Source organism: Malus domestica, chromosome 10 (genome assembly GCF_042453785.1).
Source record: "Malus domestica chromosome 10, GDT2T_hap1".
Classification (NCBI taxonomy): Eukaryota; Viridiplantae; Streptophyta; class Magnoliopsida; order Rosales; family Rosaceae; genus Malus; species Malus domestica.
The window spans coordinates 5,960,729-5,971,105 of NC_091670.1; the positions used below are offsets into that span (position 1 = coordinate 5,960,729).

The following is a 10,377-nucleotide window of genomic DNA, read 5'->3' on the forward strand; positions in this document are numbered from 1 at the left end:
GGACAGCTTCTTTGTGAATTTTTTTATTATTTTTTTAATGCAAGGATTATTAGGGTGAAGAAGGTTGTATATGGACTAATCATACTTTGATTTTGAAATTGTCTAAGTTGGATTTAAGACGTGTAATGCTCTAAACTCAAAATAATTTAAAGTTCGAGGATCAATGTAAGTCTTTTTTTTTTTTTTTTTTTTTTTGTCTTTAACATAAGATATTATCTACTCTAAATAGTAGGGCTGTAATGTGATTCAAACTCGTCTTTGACGAGAATCGAACATATGACATCTCCCTTACAAGTAAAGAGAAATATCACAATCGTAATACTAAACGGCGTGGCATTCTCATATTTTTAAAAGATTAAAATGAATAACTTTTTTTTTTCCAGATATAAAATTCATGGAAGAGGATCATCTCCTAAGCTCAGAATCGGGATTCTCCTAACCACGAAATCTGGACCGTTCAAATTTAATCTAACATTTGCAATTATTATAACTTTTATATGATCTCCCTGTTTGGACTGTTTGGAGTAGTTGGATTAAATTTGAACGGCCGGATTACGTGATAACGAGGAGCCCAGGAGAGGATCCTCATTGAAAATTCATACTCTCAAACCAATCGAAAACGAGGCCTTATTTGGCGAGGTTCAATGTTGAAAAAGGATCCTACCTGGTAACCGCGGAGAAAAGAGACAACTCCTCCTGCGCCTGTTTGGTAACGGAAAAAAAAAGGCGCTAAAACATATATAGACATCTCCCCGAAAAGTCGTCCGAGAATTTTCTGAGTCTTCTTCTCTTTTCACCTTCATTCATTCATTCCATCATCACCTCTCTCTCTATAGACATATCCACTGTTCACATATACCGGAATTGGTACTGATTTGGGCTTGAATTCTTTCAATAGTAATGGGCGGGATTCTGAACATGGTGAAGAAGCCGCCTAAAGTACAGCATGTGGATATAGTTTTTCCCAACAACCATCACGAATATGGTGACAAAGGGTCTGACAAAGGACTCAATGATGCGTTTCCTTGCTTTCCTAAGCGGACTGCTGCTCCAAAGGTAAATTCGTCGCCTTGGTGTAATTTCCCAACTTTGTTTTACTTATCTGGTTCGTTTGAAATTGGAATTTTTTGTTGTTGTTGGAAATTGGATTGGTACCTTCTTATTGATTAAAAGGTGCAGATGTAAAATTGATTAACATTTCTTGTGGTTGTGTGTGTTTTCTGCCGAGTTTCAAACCACAGAATTGCTCTTGGCTAGCTCCACTGCCCGAAATTTGGAGCCGTTTCGGTGATCATATCACTACCAAACCTGAAAGTTACATTTGATATTCTTAGTGAGATATTAAACTCAAATTTTAGGACCCTTTTGATAACTATTTGGTTTTTTGTTTAGTTTTTACTTTTCGTGTATGAGATATGATAAAGTATATGGATGAAAAGGAGTGATGAAGAATGATAGTTAGAGGAAGGGGAATAAATAAAGAACAATGGATGAAACAAAATCTTCGTAAGTGAAAACAACTTGAAATAGATTTTGGTTTTTAGTTTTTATTTTGTCTGCCGTTTCTGATACATCTCTTCTACAACTATGCCACCATCCTTCCCACTCTTCTTCATTTCCCATTTCCCCCTTCTAATTTCCGCATATCTTAAGCACAAAACGCAAAAGCCTAAAATCTAAACATCAAATGGTTATCAAACAGGCCCTTAGTTTTTGGATTTTTATTTCAAGAACAGTTTTATAGGTCGTACCCAGTGCACAAGGCTCCCGCTTTACGCAAGGTCTGGGAGAGGTGAATGTCGGCTAGCCTTACCCCCATTTATGGAGAGGCTGCTCCCAAGTCTCGAACCCGAGACCTACCGCTCATGGGCGAAGGCACTTGCCATCGCTCAAGAACAGTTTTATAGGTGTTGAGAACATTTTTATTTCAAGAACATTTTTATTTCAAGAACAGTTTTATAAGTTTATTTATACCCACAACTGTGTATAAGATGATTGAAGGGGTTAGTACATCCTTGTCGTATGGCTTTTTGTCTCATTCATGTTTTTGAACATTAGTCTTAAAACTATTTTTGGTGTCTCATTCATGTTTTTGGTTTCTCATTCATCCTTGTCTTAGAAATTGTTTTTCATTACCGAGAAGACAAGAAAATATCTGCTACTGCCTACTGGTAGTTCGTGAAAAATGAAGATACAATATTTATCCCTAAACAATGTAGATGAAATAAAATCAACGGATCTTAAGTTTTGTAAGTACAGGCCACTCCTTCCCGATTCTATGAACCATTCTACCAGGAAATAGTTTCAGATTGATCCACCAACTATGTTTTCTTACTCATATAACTGTCTGTAAATGCAAAACGAATATCTGTAGTCTTCCCATACATGGGTTGATGTCCTTATCAGTTCTGTGTTAACTTTTTCTTGACAAAGTATTAAAAGAGGAGAGGTAAACGTTATTTATGTTGATGGAGAGATGGTCAATAAAGATGTTTCCAAACCTAAATGCTCACTAACATTATTATGCCGATTGACAGCGTAGTTTGCTAGTAATTTACTGCCGTTATTTAATTATATATTGTAAGGCCTGAGTTATAGTTGGTCTGAATATTGAAAATTATGGATAAGTTTTTGAGAGACTAAATAAGTTTCTTTTGTTTTATAGGTTTCAGAAGCAAGTTCACTTTTGGGCTGGGGTATCAAAATTCTAGACAAGCTTGGTAGTGGCATGAAAAATTTGAGCTCAACTGATTTTGTCGTTCCACAAAAAGGGAATAAAATTTCAATTTTGGCTTTTGAAGTAGTGAATACAATTGTGAAGGGTGGCAACCTAATGCAATCCCTTTCAGAGGATAACATAAGACATTTAAAGGAGGTGGTGTTACCATCAAAAGGGGTGCAAACTTTAATATCTACAGACATGGATGAGCTCCTGAGAATTGCTGCTTCTGACAAGAGGTGGTTGATCAGAATAATACTATTTGTTGTTGTTTATTATTCGCCGTTAATTTTCTGATTATTTCCTTACATGTTTGTTAAATCAATTGAATAATGTTATCCTGTTTTGGTTTGGCAGAGAAGAACTGAAATTATTCATCAGAGATGTGGTGCGCTTTGGAAACTATTCGAAAGATCCAACGTTTCATAATCTGGATCTCTACTTTAAGAAGTAATACTACTGGAATTTTGTGACTATTTACTTTCTTGGTTATTTGCAACATTTTAACTGAGATTCTGATGTGTTCAATCTGGAATTGTGCATTCTATTAGGATTGGTTCAGATGATACGCAACAGAAGCATTTTAAGAAGCAAGCGCAGACAGATATGAAAGAATTGATGGCTTTAGTTCAATCAACAGCAGTGAGTATTGACGTATTAATGTTTTATAGAAAATGCTAGTCTCTTAGTTACGCTTGTATTTGTTAATGGGTTAGCTTAAAAATTCGTATTCTGTTTATCACAGTTTGGGTCAAGTTTAAACAATATCAGAGCACAAATTCCTTTTCTTTCCCTGGGAAGACGTTATATGCATGCACAGTAGCTCTTATCTCTGGGTCGTGGTTAAATGAGTTTTCTACCTAACATTTTATTTTCTCTTAAGGAATATGATGGAGAAAACATTCATTATCTTCTTTTTACGCTTCACTCCATTACCTGAATAAGTAAGTGCCTGTATAGTCTGGTTTTCCGTTTAAATTTTTTTTCAGATTGACTGTTGGAAGTGCAGTCAATCTATTTACCTTTAGTGGAACTGCACATATTCATTGCTAAAAAGTCATTGCATGAATATTATCAGAAAGGAAAGTGTGAAATGCAGAGGAAAAGTTTTTGTTTCTTTATGTATTCAAACAAGTTTGGGAGCAGCCTCTCCATAAATGGGGGTAAGGCTAGCCGACATTCACCTTTCCCAGACCCTGCGTAAAGCGGGAGCCTTGTGCACTGGGTACGACCTATATGTATTCAAACAAGTAGCCAGTGCTTCACTTTAGTCATTTACCAGCCACCATTCTCTCTTTATTTATCTGATGTTCCTTTAGCATTTTGCTTGCTTTACGCATTCAATTGAGAAATAGGCAAGGCTTGTTGCTGCTATGATTGCTCCTGCTATTATATTGCTGTTGGATAGATGTCAACTTAGATTAATTGCAAATCACATTGAGTATTTGTTGGTTTTAGTAGTTTTGAGACTAAAACTTTGTTAGAAGGTAAACTGAAGAGGATTTCGCGTTAGATGGTAAATGAGTGATGGAAATGATTGGCCGGTAGTCCTTGGTCCAGCATAACTTACGATACACAAGTATTTAGAAGTAATTGTATGCTTATCCTTTAGGTCAAGCTAAGCATCTGTTAAGACTTAAGAGGGATTGCATTGAGGCACACTTTTCTCGCCAAATCAGGGGACTTTAGTCACATGCACCTATGCTAAGGAGTGCATTTATTTGAAGTTCAGGATCAGAATTACATGTACTTATCTATAAATTGCACTTCACTTGTTTTGCTGAGATTTTTCTTATAGTTGCACTGTAGATAGACGGATAATAAGCCGTAAGTAAACAGTAGAAAAAGGCCCCTGCTGTGTTGTTGAGAATGAATCCCACATTGATGGGACAAGGGACCTTGTATGGGCTTATAAGGAGTTAGGCTACTTCCTATTTCCAATTGGCTTTATGGTGGAAGTGGAACCTCAACTTTCTTCATGGGATCAGAGCAGGTTGTCCCACGTGTGAAGCCCAACAGCCACACGTGCTCCATGTCACCTTGTTTATGTTCACATGTTTGGCTTGAAAATTGACCACACATGTGGGGGCATGTTGAGAATGAATCCCACATGATGGGAGAAAGAATTCCCCATATTGTCAATTGGTTTTATGGTGGAACCTCAACTTTCTTCAAGTATCAGATATTAGACCATAAACTGTGGTACCGTGCCAGTATTCTCAGGTCCTTAATCCAGTGTGGATGAAAAAAAAAAGAACATAATGTGGTTGAACTCAAAGAAACATTACTAGGGATTCCATATTCCAGTACAATTGTGCCAATAAATAGAAAAATTATGAATAGTAACTCCTTAGATCATTAACTAGTTGAAGGCTTATGAACCCAAGGGGAAAGATCTCTATGTCTTTCTCTCTCTCTCTCTCTCTCTCTCGTTTTAATAGCATATAATAGGCATGATGTTGACGAGACAAATACTTAACAGCATAGTTTATGGTATACATGTATTGTTTCCTTTTTTAACTCTACTGATGGAAAGACAAATTTGTTCCGTGGTTCCAGGAATTATGTCATGAGTCGCACTTGCTGGAGAAAATGGAACAAGATTATCTGCAAAAGCATAGTTTAAATGCTAGAAGAGGTATCATGCGGTTTGTTCTTCAGGCAAATTTCATTTTATTTTACATTATGGCGTTGCTGTAAAAATGAAAAATTGTTTCTTATTTATGATGGATGAGTTAAAGGCACTTAGAACCGTGGTTTGGTATTGCTGTGCTTTTAAAAAAAAAAAACTGCTTCTGCTATGCTGTGAGAATAAGCTCATTTTGGTTGCTTCACGTTTTTAGCTTTTTTTCACCTAAAACAGTGAAAATAAGCTGTTTTTAAGTGTTTACCAACCTTTTTGAGCTCAGCTTTTTTTTATACCCACTTTTTATAAAAGCACCTCACTACCAAATAGTACTATATCAAGTTGAATTTCTTTAAGTAGATTATTAAATTCTTAAACTGGATTCTTTCTTGGTTTTATATTTGTAGCCATAAGGAAAATCAGAAATCATCATATGGTTTGAATAATTTCTTGACATGTAGGAGACCTTGAAATTGCAAGAGCGAAGCAAGAGAAGCAAGTGAAGCTTGTAAGCAGTTTGAAGAACAAATCACTCTGGTCTAAGACTTTTGAAGAGGTAGCAAGTCATTGTGCGTTATTGAACTCTTTCTAGGTGCATACAGGAAGGAAAATGCAGAATTTAATGTGTCACGAGTATTGATAATCAACCTTGATGGGTTTTCCTGTTTCCTGATATTATCACCCATGTATTCACTCCAGAAGTAGTATCTGGTGAAGGATACTCCAGAAACTCAATCTGAAATCTTGTGTTCACAGGTTGTGCAGAAGCTTGTAGACGTTGTACACTTATTACATGTAATGATTCATGAAGCTTTTGGCAGTGCTGGTATGTATTAAAAAATGAAATATCCAAATCATGGCCCCGCCTTGTTTGTCCTTTCATCCTCGTACTATTTCGTTGATGTTATAACAACTTGATAAAAAGACTGTTACAATGGATCTAGAAGCATGTGATAGGCAAATACTTTTGTTCTGAAAGAAAACTATTGATTAGTGTTATCTTCCATCTAGACTTTACAAATCAGATTACTTGTCTCTCCTATTGCTCTTTGTGGCTTTAAAGATATTGATATGTCTCCCTTCTCCCCTGCAGCTGAAGAACCAGTGGAAAATTCTGAGAGGAACTATAAGAAGTTGGGGCCTGCTGGTATTGCATTACATTATGCAAGTATTATTTCACAAATTAACACACTCGTAAGTGATTGAATCACCTGCTATTTAAACCTTTTTTAATTTTATTTTTTCTTTGGTGATGTTTTTCCTTTCTTATGCTCTATAAACTTGTATCATCTCTACAATCTATTCCGCTATTAGTCCATCAAATGAGTCGAAATTGAAATCAGCATAGCTTGCAGAAGTTGTGGAGTCTGTTTGCATTTATGAGAAATATCATGTGTTGTTTTGTTGTCAAAGCTCAACCTCATAGGACAACTAAACTGCAAACAAAGATCATAGCACAAGAAGCTATCACCACCATGACTCGTGGCACGAAGTTCTGCCTCACACTAGACCTGGCCACCAGCAATTGTTTTAACTTGGCAATCTAGGCAATTCTGTATAGGTATAAGCTCCGTTCTAATGAATCCGTGTCTAGGAAATAGTATACCCTTGCCGCAAAGACCATTAAGGTTATGGAGGCTACTGAAGACTACTTCCATGCTAGATTCTCTTGAAAATAGGATATCCGAAGTGGGGCATTCTGAGCCCTGCACTTCGATGCATAGGAGCTAGATCAGTCAACTATTTGCCAAATGGTTTCAGGTTAGATGCTTCAATGTTAATAATGATATCAGAACAGGTAATTCATAAATGTCCTAGGCCTAATGCATGCTTTACATATTACCTGACATAATTGATCTGCATATATTATCAGATCCATTTCTCAACAACCTCTTATGTCAAGGAGAAGTGAATAGATAAAACTAAGATCAATATTTACTAAGCTTTTAGAGAAGTCATTTGGAGGCAGAGGCAAAAAGCCAAGTAGCCAAATTTCATGATTTTTTTTAAAGGATTTAAGTGTGTTTTCCTGTTTCTTTTATCGACTTTTAACTCACCGGGCTGGGAATGTAGTCTTACACACTAGTTGAGTTTCTTTACAACCTTTTTTGTCAGTCTACTCAAATGTGGACGTAAGCTTTATAAAAGTTACCCAGAAATTTCACTGTGCGATAATGTAGTCTTCCTGGGCATTGGAACGAGGAAAAACCAGACACCATTTTGCCCTTTTTGTATGATATGACTGATTGAAATTACTCTGTTTTATATATGCATGCAAGTGTGTACGAAAGGCTTCTTAAACAGGATCCTCCACTCTTGGATCCCTTGCCATTTGAACACCATGTTTGTTTTCTTTTCACTTCCTTGAACCCTAAGCATTAAGGCTTAAATCCCACTCTACACCCAAAACTAATAAACCATGTCCTATTTGAGGAAGAAGATAAAACAGGCTGTTCATTAGGATTTATATTTGGGATCTTAGAGGATTCTCATATTATTTTTGAACAATCTTTTTCAACTTTCATTCCAGAGGTCGGTCATTTTTCTATTGAGTGTGAAAATCAAAAGGCATTTGGAGATGCTCAATATTGAATCTTGTTAGTCACGGGCTTGTGCTGAGCTAATGTCTGAATGCACCCAGGTGTCTCTGTCTCGATCAAGTTCGGTGGCTCAAAAGTTGAGGGATACTTTGTATCAAGGGCTGCCATCCAGTGTAACGTCAGGTTTGCGCTCAAAATTACAGTTAGTTGAGGTGAGCTATGTTCTTTGTTGCACTGCTATTCCAAAAGTTATTCCCTTTCAAGCAATTTCTGTTGAAGATTTAACTTAACAAACGGCGTTTCATGCAGCTCACCATACCTCAAATCAAAGCTCAAATGGGGAAAACATTGGAGTGGCTTGTTCCCGTTGCATGTAACACAACCAAGTAAAGCTCCTACTCTTTACATTTATACTAATTGGGCCTGATAACATCTGGTAACCCTTCTTAAAAATTAGCGTATAGATCGAAACTCTCACAACAAAAAACACTTTGGGAATATCATGATGAATTCTTAAGTGACCAGATGCTATTTTTGCTCCGTTTATATTTCTGCGACAATTTGACTGTTTGAAACATACTTTTGGTTTTCTTTCTAACTTGGACTGGTCGTGACTGTTTTAATTTGGTCTGTGTAGAGCTCTTCATAACTTTGGCTGGGTCGGAGAGTGGGAAAATGCAGAGTAAGTTATCGTCTCTCACTTATGCTTTTCCCCCCTTGTATATTTATTAAGCTTTTCTAACTGAACTTTGTAGGTTTGAGGCACGCTGGAAATATAGTCACCAGACTGGCATTCTGATGATTGAGACACTACACCATGCTGATAAGGCAGTAACTGAAGCTTATATCTGTCAACTTATCGTTTGGCTACACCATCTGATGAGCCAGGCGGGGGCTGGTGTTGGTGGAATGCCGTCAACTCCTGTTATTAATCGGTTATCTACAGACAACGCCAACTGTTCGTACCCCGTGTTGACACATGAAGATCAAGAGATGCTTCAAGATGCGAGTAAGAACAACCTGAGGCTTGGAATGAGTAAGAGTCAGAATTATGACACGGGACAGACCAGGTTCTGCAAACGCCATAGGCTGAGTAAGAGCTGCGGACACTCCCTAGCAAGTGAAACCAGGAAACATCCATTCCCCATTCAGAGTCTGACATCGAGGCCTCGGCCGATCGACTTTGATATCGACCGGATCAAACTGTTGGATGTCATTGATGGACTTGACACAACCAAAGGCTCCAAGTAGCTGCAGATCAACATGTTCTGTATAAAGGTCTCATATGTGTAAATTCTTTCTTTCTTTCTTTTCCTTTTTGGTAAGGTTTAATCCATCGATTCAATTTAATAATCAATGGACCAAAATAATTTGACAAAATTTGAGGGTATTTCTATTATTTTGGTCTTATTTAACGGAGATTTTTCACATAATAACCAAAATAATTAACAGTGGACAAACTTAAGGACTAATTCTATCGATTCAGGAACCATTTTAGCTAAAAAAAATTCTAACAATAAATCACAAATAACTCGTAAACATTCACACATGATTTAAAGAAGGTAAAGGTTTTGAAATGTCATTCAATCTGTCGATTTATCATATTAATTTTTTAAAATTATTAATTTATCATCTCACTTTAATTTTCTGAAAAACTTACTATCACATGGTTTGTGTTTCGGGTTCTCTTTTGGACTTTTCAACTGAAATGTGGTTTGTCTCATTATTTGGCGCCCTTGATTGGTTGTTGCTAAATTTGATTGTAGTGCTGTTTGTGGAGGCCTACACTAGGTTAATTGCATAGCTGTATAATTTAAAAAAAAAAAAATTTTATCATAAATTGTCTTTGAAATTAACCTATCTTATCAAGATGAATATAGTCCCTAAAAATAGGTATCGCAAATTAATGTGATCATTTCGTTACAATTTTGTCAAAAGTTTGTTATGTACTGATGTAAAACAAACTAAATCACAAGTCTAGTTAAATATTGTCATGTGGATTAAAATGTAAAAAATTAGTTAATTTTAAATTCTGAAATAATAACAAATAATAAAAAAATTAACAATCAAACTGCAGAGCTACGATAGATGATCAAATTATTTCTTTATTTTGAATCATTTATCCACATGATGATATTTTATTAAATTTGTGGGACTTATATACATGTTCGATCAAAACATAACAGATTTTTTTTACAGAATTGTGAAAGGGCCACATTGATTTCGATACCCATTTCATTTTTACATTTTCAATTTCAGAAACAATCTTAGTAAGATAGGTCATTTCACGAGTCATTCGTGATAACAACCCTTTTGAAAAAGCATAGATTTTTTTTGATGAAAAAAAGCTATGTGAAAGTTACTAAACAAACTGAAAAATAAGTGGTGTTGAAACTTCTTTTCTTGTCAATTTGTACAGAGATACACCTTTGTTTTAGTTAGACTAATGAGAAACCGAGGGTTCATATATAAAAAAGAAAGGGATCCTCTCC

The 10,377-nt window shown here is 36.0% G+C and overlaps 1 protein-coding gene across 1 annotated transcript; it reads left to right on the forward strand.

Annotated features, from left to right (window-relative positions):
- Nucleotides 1-590: 590 nt before the first annotated feature.
- On the forward strand, nucleotides 591-9,265 carry LOC103444835 (protein PSK SIMULATOR 1-like). The gene is made up of 12 exons (XM_029109448.2): nucleotides 591-1,056; nucleotides 2,666-2,958; nucleotides 3,077-3,169; nucleotides 3,271-3,361; nucleotides 5,279-5,357; nucleotides 5,807-5,901; nucleotides 6,102-6,171; nucleotides 6,439-6,539; nucleotides 7,987-8,097; nucleotides 8,195-8,271; nucleotides 8,523-8,567; nucleotides 8,641-9,265. The coding sequence occupies exons 1-12, from the start codon at nucleotides 901-903 to the stop codon at nucleotides 9,134-9,136; spliced, it is 1,707 nt and encodes a 568-aa protein (XP_028965281.1). The 5' UTR covers nucleotides 591-900; the 3' UTR covers nucleotides 9,137-9,265.
- The last annotated feature ends 1,112 nt before the right edge of the window (nucleotides 9,266-10,377 follow it).

Coding starts and splice junctions, on each gene's coding strand:
- LOC103444835 (XM_029109448.2), top strand. CDS start 901: ATGGGCGGGATTCTGAACATGGTGAAGAAGCCGCCTAAAGTACAGCAT. Junction 3,170..3,270: donor CTGGATCTCTACTTTAAGAA/GTAATACTACTG, acceptor GCATTCTATTAG/GATTGGTTCAGATGATACGC. Junction 6,172..6,438: donor TGAAGCTTTTGGCAGTGCTG/GTATGTATTAAA, acceptor TCTCCCCTGCAG/CTGAAGAACCAGTGGAAAAT.